General features: G+C 39.4%; 1 protein-coding gene across 2 annotated transcripts in view; it reads left to right on the top strand.

The window, feature by feature from the left end:
- The first annotated feature begins 273 nt into the window (after positions 1-273).
- The window catches only part of LOC124555075 (IDLSRF-like peptide), a 216,732-nt gene continuing 202,458 nt past the window's right edge, over positions 274-14,547 (top strand). For both annotated transcript variants that reach the window (XM_047128863.1, XM_047128862.1), the window contains exon 1: positions 274-469. In XM_047128863.1, the coding sequence (XP_046984819.1) occupies positions 340-469 (130 nt within the window). In that variant the 5' untranslated portion in view covers positions 274-339. The remainder of the gene's footprint in view (positions 470-14,547) is intronic.

Genomic DNA, 14,547 nt, shown 5'->3' with positions numbered 1-14,547 from the left:
GGAATGTTCGGCGTACGTGAATCTTCCACTCAAACCTGTAGTGCGTAGGCTACGCGAGGGTTGCGGGGGCGCAAGAACTGCAGGCGAGAACGGCGGGTGGAGGGTAGAAACGGGTCGCACGCGCGCCGACGCCGCTCGCTGATTGGTCGCCGCGGGCTTCGATAGCGTCCCGGGCGCTCATTGGCGGAAGCGCGGCGCGGCACTGGGGGTGGGGGGCCGGCGTCGGTAGGGGCCGGCGCAGCGCAGATTATAAAACAATTTGGCCGGAGCGGCGGCACTCGCAAGTCGACCTCCGGAGCCGCAGGCGCAGCGCAGAGCAGCCCAGCCAGCCGCAGCAGCATGGTCCGAGCTTGTGCACAGCTGGCGCTCACCGCCGCCACCCTGGTCGCCTTCTGCGCCGCCCTACCGCAGACTGTCATGGCCATTGACTTGAGTCGCCTGTACGGGCACCTCAGTGCCAAAAGGAACGGTGAGCATCTCCCGCGACAAGCACCACAGTGCACCAACAACGCACAGAAACTACGAGCTCGACAATGATGTATCTTACACTGTTGCTCACTGTTTCACACTTTGTTGGTCTGTTTCTTTCCTTTTTTTCTTTCCGTTGTCTTTTCTTTCTGTTCTCGACGAGCCACCGAGCACGTGGCGACGTCATTTTGCTTTTAATTGTCACTATTTAACGTTTGGAGTGTGATATTTTGTGTTCCATTACTGTCTAATGCCTTTCAGGGTAATGCACACCCTGCGTACAGCACTAGCACGTAAATCTGGTATTGCAGGATAGTTGTATTTTTTACCGATTTGGTACTAAATTCATTAAATATATCGGTAACAATAGGAACAATCCTTATTTAACGCAGCTGAGCATTTATCACTGACAGAGTTTGGTACACACGCAGATTAGATTCAAATGTCTGTTACTGCTACCAATGTACGCAGGGTATCGACACAATACAGAGATAACAGAAAACATGTCAGTAAATTGTGAAGTCTTCACTAGCTGTTATCAATTAATCAGCGTTAATCTTTCGTTTCATGTATTGTGATTTGCTCAACTATCAACTTTTTTTCTTTTCTTCTTCTTTCTCTCTCTTTTCACTATAAAATAAAATAACAGAGAATACATTTATATGTCATCACAACAAATTTATATGTACATAACAGATAAAAGTCTTGAAACACTATTGTCACACTTTGTTGCACTTTTCTTGCACCTCACTGCACCCGTACCCGTTACAGCACCTTCTGGACAACGCACCTCACTTCGCACCGCACATGTGATCGCATGCATGGGAAATGTCTGCAAAAACGATGTGGAACACTTCGTAATTTATGTCCTACAATTTAAGACTTTGTTGCATTTAAAAGTATATATTAAGCATTTTGTGCTGATTGTTATCTAAAGAAATTATGATGCACATTGTAAACTGAATATTTTTGATATCTGTTAAAAAAAGCTTTTCGTGTCTGAGAGGGATAGCCTTTTCAAGATGAGTTATTTAAAACCAAAGAAACAGTATAATGCTGTGGCAGTGCACGGGCAAGTACATTTTGTGCCAGCGAATTTGTTGTAAGTAGCAATAACTGAGATGACTGTTTCCAAATCACATGAGACATTTTCGACCAGCTGGACTGTGAATGGAAGAGAACAACAGGTGCTGGAAATGACAGTCTCCTGCCTTTTACATTGGGATGATTGAATTAAAGAGCTGGTCTAGGGGAGAGCTTCGTCTTAAAGGAGATATGAGTTACTAGATAGCTTGGGAATCACAGCCTCAAGGCGGGGATCGATAGATCCTGGAAAATAACCTGACCCCGGGGATTGCCACGGCGGGAGCAACAGTTGGCCTTCTGCTGGCTGGTCTTCCCGGGCAAGCTCTGGCGTTAAAGTTGATATCCTACTGCCATTCGTTGGCCTACGCATTTCTCTACAAATTCCCTTATCAAATAGTCCCACTTTGACAGCAAATATTGTTTTATATGTAAATGACTCCATACGCGACGACCTGGCAACTCTACGTATCTGCATGAATCGATGAGAGGCTCTGATAGTCGATGACAATTTGCCAGGTACCGTTGCGTATGAAGTCCGACGTGAAAGAACATGTTCAGAAGCCAAAACTGGTAAGTACGAACCAATTTAATTGTAAACTACTGGTAATAATTTCTATACTATTACTTTTTACGAGGAAGATGAGTCAATAAAAGCATTTAGAACGTAATATGCGGATAACTGGCCTTCAAATTGAGCACAGCGTACTATTGCAACGTACATACGTCGGTGCGTTCGCATCGACAAACTAGGGTATTATGATAATTGGTCATCTTTGACAAGCCATTCCTCAGATACTTTAGATATCAGTCACTTTTTTCCTCTCAAAATTTACTCCTGTAACTTGTAATCACGTTCTTGTACTCGATGAAGCGGTTTTTCCCATCTCATTCTAATACAACAAAGGAAAACGTACTGAAGATAGTTAAGTTAGGATGAGCTTATTCATAAGAGGACATTACTTCTCAAAACGTCTCCAGAAAGCTCCGTATCAATACTAATATCTGGTAACATAAAGAATAACCTAAAAATCAATGTCATGTCGCTCATGTGGACGATGGGTTGGCAAAGATGACGAATCATCAAAACATATGCAGCCAGAACAAAACGTCTCGGATAACAAATCAGTTCTGCATAAAACCAAGTGTTACGTTGTAAAATTTGATTTAGGCGCAACAATTCATTCAAAGCTGTTACTTAAGACGACGGATTGCAGTAAGGCCTAATACTTCGGTCAAGCCCACTGAAATATTATCCTACACTTTATGATGTGGTGTAGGCAGTCGTAGACTCGCGAATAACGATGATAAAAGCCGCTTAACGTGCGCGTTCTTGGTTATCTGTCTGAAAGCTAGAATCTGCTGTTGGTCTTGAAGGCAGCTGTAGTTTGGACTGCTGGAAAGAAATTCTGTGACCGGGCCAGTCCTGCTCTGCAGGCTTGTCTTCAAGACAGGCATCAATCGTTATCAGCGAGTAGCTTCACAGCCCACTGAATAATCTTTCTTACATGCACAGGTATCTCTGATACATCGAAATATTACATTGTTCCAATCACAAGTCTAACGTCCACTTAGACACTGAATAACGCATAATTGGCCGTTTCCTCAAACAACTAGCTGTGCCGTTTTTTTCCAACGTTCCAGTTTCCTAGAAATGAAAACCTTTTCACAATTTTCATTGACGTAAGTTTGGTGGAAAAAATAATATGTAGAATAAAAGTACACCTTCATGTTATCTAAGGTCATCATTAAAATCTACTAGTTATATCACAGACGGATATTAGGAAAACAATAATTTCTAAAACATCCATGGGGCTCGATCCGAAACACTACTTAACACTTAGTTCAATGATTTACTACACCAGTATTTTTTTTATTATAATGATCTTTGTTGATCTTCCACGGTTGCTGCAGTTAAGCAAGTACCGCGTAACGGGCAGTTTCATCGGCGATGATGAAAAGTCCCACTCTTTGTATAGTTTACTTTCGTACAGAATATCGAACACTGATGGAGAAATGATGATAATATCTTCCTTCGTGGTGCGCAGCATTAGGTAATTTCACCCTATTTTGCATGCATACGCACCACCACAGGCACTACTACGCACGTACCACTGAAATCCTCCTGGTACATTACGCAAGAATTTGGAGAATGATGCAACCTCTGCTGCAGATGAAAATCCATACTTGATTTATTGACACAATAGAGCTCAGTAGTTCTGGAACAAAATGATCGTCATTTACCTCTTGCACTGGCATGGTTTGCTAACGCACCAAAATTTTTATTGGTAATTTGTTTTAGCATGAATTGCAAAACATTTACGATTCTGTACGATAACTGTACTGATTTCATCCAATTATTTTACTGAAGTGTGCATGAATGGAAAAATTTTAAGAAAGAAATGGTTAAGAAGCGTGAAATTCAATCCTATTTTTCCGTTGGAGATTTTCTGTAAATCATACAGCTATGTTTCAGTGTGTAATAATCAGATGGTTGCCAATTATAAGAGATTAGAAAAGAACGATGTCATAATTACACTTTATGTTTGAATGATATGGCTACTAGGAAAACAATAATTTCTAAAAGAAGGACATGTTATATCAATAGCTTAAAATTCAGTTTTATGTTTTCACAATAGATTCTTTTACCGAAGGGACAATAAAGATGATGTCTGTTAAACACTGGGTTCAACAGTGAGAGTGAGTTACCCACAACGCATCTTCTGTATAGCAGATATTACAGGAAAGAGTTCACACTGTGCATAAAACCATGATATCATTGCGGTTAGCTATACAGGATGTTTGTTTTAACTTGAGACAATAAATATCTCGAAAACGACGTATGGTAGCAAAAAACGATCAAAGGGAAAAGCTAGTACTGCTCGAGCGTTTGGGATCCCTATCAGGTCGGATTGAGGGAGGACGTAGAAGCAATTCAGAGGCGGGCTGCTAGATTTGTTACTGGTAGGTTTGATCATCACGCGAGTGTTACGGAAATGCTTCAGGAACTCGGGCGGGAGTCTCTGGAGGAAAGGAGGCGTTGTTTTCGTGAATCGCTACTGAGGAAATTTAGAGAACCAGCATTTGAGGCTGACTGCAGTACAATTTTACTGCCGCCAACTTATATTTCGCGGAAAGACCACAAAGATGAGATAAGAGAGATTAGGGCTCGTACAGAGGCATATAGGCAGTCATTTTGCCCTCGTTCTGTTTGGGAGTGGAACAGGGAGAGAAGATGCTAGTTGTGGTACGAGATACCCTCCGCCACGCACCGTATGGTAGATTGCGGAGTATTATGTAGATGTAGATGTAGTATTAGTGAAGAGGACATCTGTCTGTGCTATACCACATCTCCGTGTGCGGGGTCAGCTTTGTACGTTCAGATGCGAACTCCCATTTTTTTTTATATATATATATATATTTTTTTTGCATATTCGGATTCTACGCCAAAAAAAAGTACAGTTTACTGAAGCCATTGTTTCCCATTCACTGTAGATGGAGCTGTTAACGACAAATAACTGTTTTCACAATTAAGAACCGACGCATTTGATTCTACATTTCATTTACGATGTAAATGTAAACCTTTATGTCCTGCACTTTACTCCACAATAGCTGAAGAGGCATTGAATCGCGATTTGACTGGGCGCTAGATAGGTAGAGGTGGGCCGGTAGCGTGGCCTGCCAGGTCACACTACCTTACGTGGCTGGGTTTTTTCTTGTGTGGGGTATCTGAAGGAAAAACGGTATGCAGAAGTACCTACGACCCGGCAGCACATGTATCTACATCTACATTGATACTCCGCAAGCCACCCAACGGTGTGTGGCGGAGGGACAGAACGTATCAGAAATGCTTGCACAAACATTCCACCAGACACGATTTTACGTTGTGTACATACATTCCAAGCACAAATTAATAAATGCATCGAAATTGAAGGTCATCAGTTTGAGCATTTATTGTAAGTTACAGTTATGGTGGGAGACAAGGGGACTCACCCAAATCAAGCACTCGAATGGTGAGAGGCAAGAAGACTTGTCGGTATCAACAATCCCGATGGGAACAAAAAACTATTACGTCCATGATGTTGTTCTTGGTTGACGCTAAACGTAGTTTCTAACCAGCCTATTGAAACGGTTAACCATAATGCGCTGTACAATAAAATTTGCAATACTAATATAAATTTAAAATATAAATATCAACTGTTAGAGCGCAAGGTATACATTTACATCGCAAATGAAAAATAGAATCAAATGTGTTGGTTCGTAACTGCAAAAGCAGGCACACTTCATATTTGTCGGTTACAGCGTCATCTACCACGAATGAAAGCAATGCTTTACATAAGCCGTACATATTTTTTGGCGTAGAATTCTAATAAGCTATGAAAATTGAGTTTTCTATTTGGAAATACAAAATTGACCGTGCCTAAGCAGGAGGAGTGGTTAGTAGGTGACCAGTTGTAACACGGTCAGATGTCCCCTTTACTAACATTAGCCTTCCACCTAGAACATCTTTTTCGTCCGATCCGCCGTTTTCGAAATATTTATTTGTCTCAAGTTAAAACAAAAACCCTGTATATTCGACTGACAGCACCATCATTTGCAGCAGCAACTATAAATATGTTTGCTCCAGCTGGAAAGCATCGAAGATACCTTTTTGATGTAAAGGCACTTAGAGAGGTATCAACATCTTAACAATGTTTACTTGTAGTTTCTAAGATTATAATAAGAAATCGATGTATTACTATTTTAACCATGTCTTTTTAAATATTTTCTATTTGTTCAAGTAAGTAATAATATAACATTCTGAAATTCGGATTAATTGTAATAACTTATCAAAATCAACTTTTCCCTAAGTGTTGATGATATATAAAAGCATCTGAAAGTTTCATAATTTCGAACACTCGCCACATCGCATGAGGAAATTTCATTCAGTCCATCATGTAAATATGTTTAGTAGAATCATTTTTTCACTTGCTGTTCATTGCGCTCAAGGTTCACCAGAATTTTCTGAATAAACAAGGCTTCTGGATGTCCCACTATAATAATCCTCATTCCCCTCCTCACTTCACTTGTGAGCGTTATCCACTGTCAATCCTAGCTGTCGCCAAAGATTACAGTGCATTCACATCCATTGTAAGACATTTTAGGCCGTTTTCGTTGCGTTTTCCGACGCGTTTTAATGCAGTAGCCGTATAATCTACATTCCACTGACCACTGATAGCAATGTTCTTGTATTTCTGTAACAAAAACAAAAACTGAAGATATTAAAATGAGAGATAATGTAAATCATGCGAAAAGGATACGGTACCGTCTCAGATTATGAACTTTACCCGGTTTCTGCAATATTTCCCGCTATTTCTAGCTTGTAATGAATATGCTGAACGCCCGGACTCTTCCATTTTTAACCGCCCCATAGCAATTAAGAAATATTTTTCGGCACTGGTCACTCTTTAACCAATTATGTATTTAATGTTCCATAAACTACACAGGGTAAATTTTTATCTGGTGTAGTACCATGTATTACCGCTAGCGATCAGTTGTAGGTGGCGGAAACTCTTAAAAATGTAGGGAACACCTAACCGTCGAGAATTTCTTGAATGATTCTACGATTCAAAAATCATTATCCGAAGCAGTCACATTAACGACCCAAGCGACAAGCAACCGCGACAATTTCTGCAATGTACTACTACATTTAGGCATATAAAATTTACTGTGGTAGCGGTACATAAATTTTGAAGTTCATGGTTATCACACAAGCTCTACGGTAATGCCGAAACAATGATGGGGCTTAAACAGGTCCTTTGCTGAGATGAAAATCACAACCGGTTATTGTAATAATAGGAAACGTCTTGCAACGGCAACGTCCATCTATCATTGTTTCACTTATGCAGACATTATTAAAATGCTTACCGGGCGATATTACACTGCATCGGGTTAATTGAAGCGCAGAGTAGATTTAACATAGTTAATCTGGAAAGAAAACTGAATTTGTCAATGGAAGTTTAAACAGTGGATTGCAAAGTGATCTGTGCTTTATATGGGACACGGTACCGGGGTAATTTTAACAGGAAAGTGAAATGGAATACAATCCTTCCGGTCTACCAACTTTTAGCTCGTTTAAGCATGAATCAAATGAAGTTTTGACTCCGCCCCACTCAGGCTAATGAGAGATGCGTGGAATGAGACGTTTTCCATTAGGGCGAAACCTCTGCTTTGGATATATCGCAGTCGGCCGTTGTTCTAGGCTCTTATAAATACTTTCAGCGGTAAGCCACTCTCTCACATTACACAAGTATCCAATTACAGAGCGTTACATTTGATATATATCATACTAAACTGTATCATTCAATGGTTACGAAGCACCACCTCAGATTTTAGTACCCTGTCTAATAAACATGAAATGTATTCGCAGTTGCGTAAGACGGGAAATCCGGGTTCGAGTCCCGGTCCGGCAAAAATTTTCGTTGTCGTCATTCCCTTATACAGCTTATGGTTTAAACAGTGGATTCATGCATTTCAAAACAGCTGTAGTCACCGCAGGGCCTGTTCTGCGGTTATGCATGTCCGAAGGAACGTCGCATCGCTCTTTTCAACAACATAGTCACTTCACTATCATATTCCTGTCTTTAAAGCGAGCATTCGAGACGAAGCAAACGTTATCATTTACTTTTAACTGAACGAGTTTAAATACTTCTTAGTCCACGTATTATTGAAAGTTGTAGCTTTTATCATAGCTAATCTAGAGCAAATACTCTGAATTAGGGGGGGGGGGGAGGGGGGAGGGGAAGGAAGAAGGAGGAGGTGGAGGGGACGGGATTAACGAATTGGTGAGAAAATTATTAATTAGTCCCTAATAATGGTGCATACCGAGTCTATACAACTTAGTTCGACGGACCCGTCAGTATGTATAAATCTTAAATTCAATATGCACTGTTCCCCTCGTTTCTAATAATTAAACAAAGAATTTCTAATAGAGCGTGAGGAGTGATCGTCAGTTATGTTCATAGGACTGCTTTTGAGAAACCCATTCCTACCTAGAATGACGGTGAAAAGTCTGTGGTAAAATCTAGTAACTTAATAGTCAGTTAAATAAGCTTTTGATAAAATTACTCCAGATCATTTTGTGGATATGTAACTAACATAACCTCCTGCTGCCGTTCACGGATCTAATTTCACTACTTTTCACAAAAAAACATCCGATAAAGAAATACGTAAGCGGTTCCATGTGGATTTAATATGTGGAATAATCAATTTTAAATTTGTGGTTTTAAGTCCTTCAAATGTTTTATAATTTTCATACTGTTATACGTGCTAAGAGGAGTATATAAGGACATCTGTTACCTATTTAACGTATACCTTCACAGCTCGATAGCGAAAATGTTTTATAATTTTGTGGACTAATACGCGCTTCAATATACTAAATGAGATGAAACTGCAGACAACTCCGCTACGTTCCTCAGCGCCGTTTCCATATTTTCCGTAGCTCGAAGTAACTATTTGAAATGTGCTTTGCTGCTGCCATCTAAATTGCGGACTCTAAGTAAATAAGATGCCTCAGGGGAACACAAATTTCTACAGAAAATTAATGTCCGCTTGTGCGTCTGTTGCGCATATATAATTTATTTGTGCTTTCATTGTACAAAAAAAAATTGTAAAGTGTCACATTTATATGATTTTAGATGTTTCATGAACTGTAAGTTTCTTTGTACTTTCATTCTTATATTAAATCCAGTTTTCTAAAGTAATTTTATAATATATCCTCAATACCATTATCAGGGTCATTGCTGCCAAAGTATCATCGTAAACATTCTTTCGCAATGTTTCACACAAATGTATTTGATGTGTCGAATACATGAAGACGCAGCGCATGATATCAGAGAGCATATCATAGACAGCCCAAACATTCATGTTGAAATCTTACTTTCCTTGCTTTGTCCTTTAAGCCACAACCGTTATCTTTCAATTCTCGCTCAGGATACAATTATTTGTATCTCACTTCCGTTCTCTAAAATCTTAGTCATTATGGGAGGAGATCCTAAATGAATAATGCGAGGTATTCTTTGATATTCCATACCGCTGCTGCAACGTCATAACGCTTAAGTGGGTATATATAAAAAAAAACTAAATTCTACAATCTGCTCTCTGTTTTTCCAATTTTTTTTTCTATCTACTCTGCTCGGGGCACTCTACACGACGCCTGAGCCTCGTATAATACGTTGACTGTTGATCATTGTTCACGCAGAGTTATGGCTGCAATGTTTAAAAAATGGGAATTCCTCGAGACTAGAGTAACATTGTTCCAAAATCTAAGTGATCTCCACTACTAACTGCCGTGAGTTGAAAGTTAATCCACCAACACAGAAGGAATAGTGATAGCTAATCTCACGTAACAGTGTAAGTAAATGGCAGAAACATTATATGCATGTTTTTTCATTGTCTGTAGTTAAACTGTACATGACACAGAGGCCACAAGAACTGATGATACATTTTGTAGAGAACAGAAACTGCTAACAGTAAATAAAAAGTTTAAATGAGATCCTGATGGTGAAAAAAAAACTGTTACAAAATTCCTAGTTCAGATTTTCTTGATTCGTTTGACAAATTCTTTAAAAGTTAATGTTTAATAAACCCGTTATCCAGCACAACAGTAGGAAGAAAACAGCAATAGTCATGAAATCCAGCTTTTCAAAGAAACTGAAATCACGGACCTAGAGGCAAACTCTCTGCCTTCAGACTACCAGGCCAACTTCAATCGTGTAAGATCCTTTCTGCACAGTTTATAAAGAGTTACTTGTAGAATAACAATAATTTCATGTGAAAGAAGCCTCAAGTTTCCCTCCTTCTCCTTATTTCGAAAAGTGTACGAAACCGCACACTAAAGGCACGTATCATACTATGAAACATAGGTAGATTGTATCCTAATTGTCGTTGTCAGCATTGCAGGAGGCAAAACGCTTCTTTAGAACAGTGTTTCAGAGAATTTTTTTCTCGTTTGCGTAGGCTTATTTTGTGACACTTCGAATGCAGAGATCGTTTGTTTCATTGTGTCTGTTTTCTTAAATCACTTTATCAAATTATAATTAACTTCTGTATTATTTCCAGTTTTGAATTTGAACGTTTTAGTCATACTAGAATATTACAGATAGAAAGAGTCAGTAGGATAATGATATGGATACACTGCAATACTTTGTGTTTGTCTCATTTACACGTAAAGTGTGCAGTACATGCTTGAATATTTAAGTGCCACATTTGGTAACTTCCTGGCGAAATGCAGCGACACATATGCCCCCCATAAAAAGTGACAAGGCTATACGCGTGAGTTCTCCGCACTTGCATATGCGTTCTGACAGACTGCCTTATAAGGCAAGATCCTGTTGATTGGGGCGTGTTCTTATCTTAATGATACCTGGAAACCAGCATACCCAGTAAATTATAGGAAGATTTAAAGTTTCCCGACAGTGATCAATTTTTTCCTATTTTACTAAATTACAACCAGAAATGAACACTATGTTCAGTGTACGACAAAGTGTTAAGGTGAAGAGGGTATGAACCACAGAAACTTGTCTACTATTTCAACAAAACAGAAACATGAACCAGATATTTACACAGCGTATGATGTTTGGGAACAGAAGAGCAAACCGAAGCAATGACAGTTCCAACATTGCGCTTTTCCTCATCGGCAAAGACGGCGTGTATATAAAAATCCTACAGCTAAATTCCTTTACAGAGTTACTGCTGGTTGCATTATTCCATAGACTACAACATTTTAACATGTCGATATACAAGTGTTGAGAAAATGTAATTCTGTTAGCAACGTGTGTAGTCAAGAATATATATGAATGAAAACAAGTCGAAATTGGATACGTGTCTGCTGTGATACAACCAATAATATTTGTTCCAGATAATATTCAGTTTGCGTCACTCTTTTGAGATATTATAATTTTTATTCTTTGCCTCTATCATGTAGTTTCTCAACATTTTAACATTGTTGTAAACAGGTTCCGCATTGAGCAGGATTTAGATTATGTGGACATAAGATCTAAATCATTTTGTGGGTCTCTCAACCCGTCTTATTGAATTCTGCGGGAATTCCTCATGTGAAGCGGACGATATTTCTTTCGCTGTCCCTGGTATCATCTATGAATATATTATACGTCCTTTAATCAGGGGAATATATAGCCATAAACCTTTCTCTCTTGTTTAATACAGATGATGATCTGATATAAATATATTGAAAAAAGAAGCAAAATCACGCAGTAGCGGTAAACTGACAAGCCGTGACTGAATTGAACGTAAGGCGGTAAATTACAAATTCATTTCGCCGTATGAGTAAACTGACATTTTTAAGTTTCTAGTGGAAAAAGATCTAATTTTTACAATTAAGACGGGATGAAACTGGCATCAGCATAGCCCCTACGTTAATTCCATATTTATTAATTTACGCTACAAAATTTCAGATTGATTAGACTCCCTTTCATGAATATTTTGCCTCTGAATGGGCATCGCTCAGTGGAAAAGTCAATGTCACAGTTCGTTTATATTACACATCTGTCCTTTATTACCAGTATTCTTTCATTTAAAAAAATAACTTTTACTGCCTCACTCCCTCTCTTAATTGATTTTTCAGATACTGTTAGCGCAAAATGTTTGCGTGTACCTTGCACATACATGTAGGAGCGAAACTCGTCCCTTTTAATTATCGTCATATTGTCTATGTGATAGAGTTTCATTTTCTCTTCACAATAAGCTTACACGTGTAATTCAATTATACAGTTTGCAGTGCTAACAATTCATATTGATTACCTTATGACGCTACAAGGGGGAAGCTGTCCCTTAATCAGATACGGTGTAATTTATCAGCTGCGCCTGATAATCTAATTCTTATTGCTGTTGGCTCGTATTCCGCACAGCTATATGGAGAGCTCAGCTGAGGGTACAATCTAACTTCGTAAATGCCACTTACGTAAATTTGTATCCCTGCGTGTATTTCAACCAGATTTTTCGTAATTGGGAATTGGGAATGCCGTTCATTTAATCTGGAAAGGAACAAACGAACAGCGTTTGAATAAAAGTGAAAGGCGTTTCACCCTTCACGATTGCGCGTTGTTTTCGCAGAACCCTAACATTTCATTCACTATTTCCTTCTTGCTCCTTTGTTACTAGGGTTGCTAATTTCCTGTGTGTTCGGAATAGCACGACAGTTCTGTTTCTTGAAATGCGCGAGTAAAGCTACTCTCCTAAAACGAAAGGTCTCTTTTTCTCTTTATTGTATACAGTATCAAACATGACGAACAGCTAAACTTTCTTTACAGGAGGGACACTGATTTGTGGCTCCTTCTACGCTTTTTGACGTGAATGTGGGCCTGGATCGTCCATCGAGCCAGGATCCTCTGACCGAGTGAGCTAGCTAATCACACAGGATCGTCATTCGGAAAGAGCCGAACTGAAAGCCCGTCCACCATCTAGATTCCTCTTTTCAGTCTTCTCCGTCAAACGGTTAAGCTGAATAATGGGAAGGTTGCTTCAAGAAGGTCGCCGCCAATTTCGTTCCCCATACTTGGCTAGTCCATGTCTCCTCCATCTCTAACGTCTGTCGTTGATGAAACGTTTAATCCTAATCAGCCTCCTCTGCCATCCTTTCCAAGCCACTGACAAATGTTCTCACCGTTTCCATCTCACTAAGAGCTCTCAAAATTTGTTCCACTTTCTTAGGTGCCCTGTCAGTTACCTGTGGAAAACATTTTCAGTGAGATCTTTTACCTTAACAGATTTGGCAAAATATTCTGGTTCAAGTCCCCTCCCAGCACGCATTTTAATCTGCCAGAAGTTTCATAATACTGTACACGTCGTTCCAAACTGAAAGATTCATTCTGGAAGTAAAGTTTCACATTCGGTCCGCATAAGGTAGAGCGTCTGCGTGTTGGAACACGACAATGGGACAGAATTCTGTTACTGCGTTCGATACTGCCAGAAAACATCACATGTGACACAAGGGGATTCAGAGTTTTCGTCAACAGTCTGGATTTATTACGATGTACTGATGCTGTAGATATAAACCTGTAATTAAGGAACATCATACACACGAATGTGATATGCTGTATTTGGTACATTTCTAATTAAGTTTCTAATAAGATAGTGCACACTCACATGGCGCTCAGAAGGGCCATGTTCTCGGGGAATAGCATAAAATTCTTCTTGTTTGACGTGCCAATTTGCTACACACGTCGTTGAGAGAATGTATATGTCTTCTGATTGCTAGTCCTCTGCCATTAAATTTCAATGAAACGCAAGTTTATCCAGTGAACCAGGTAAACAATAAACCTGATACAGCCCAAAAGCTTATTGATGCGACATAATATCAGTTCATAGAATGTGAAGCAACTCTGATTATATAGCGGTAATTTTATAGTTATTGTATCAAACTTTAATCAATTATTTATATTCCCATTAATAATTTCTGGTGTCATAATCACTTTCACTCTAAATATTCAGACGATGTTGCAATTTATTTCTGTATAAATGTATTTGTAACTGAATAGTGCTTGTATAATGAAGTATGGGCCAACGCGAAAAATCTTTAATTAAATGAAACAGTTTAACTATCATACACGTCGTCAGGGTATTATAATAATCCCGGCGGAGACTGCTGATATAATAAAATAAATGGCGCCTAAGGCGATTAGAGCTTCCCGGCAGAAGGGGCCCGGGGACTGTCAGCGGTGAAGTATGTGGCGAATGCATTAGCTGATTGAGTTAATACATCGCAGCCCTCTCCGACTTGAGTGGCGGTTAGGACGACGGCTCCCCGCCTCTCCCTTCCAACACCGACGTTTCAGACGTTCAAGTGTTTGACAATTCCTATGAAATCGAACACTGAACAGTTTCTCTGAAGTCAACTACAAACGACGAAGAATTGTATAAAAAGTAGTATTCTTTCACCACGTGATTAATAAAAATCAATAGGTTTCAAAAATGATTACTATCACTAATAACAGAAAA

This window comes from Schistocerca americana, chromosome X, assembly GCF_021461395.2.
Source record: "Schistocerca americana isolate TAMUIC-IGC-003095 chromosome X, iqSchAmer2.1, whole genome shotgun sequence".
Lineage (NCBI taxonomy): Eukaryota > Metazoa > Arthropoda > Insecta > Orthoptera > Acrididae > Schistocerca > Schistocerca americana.
Note: the sequence above shows the minus strand (reverse complement) of the source record. Positions and strands in the feature narration are given on the sequence as shown.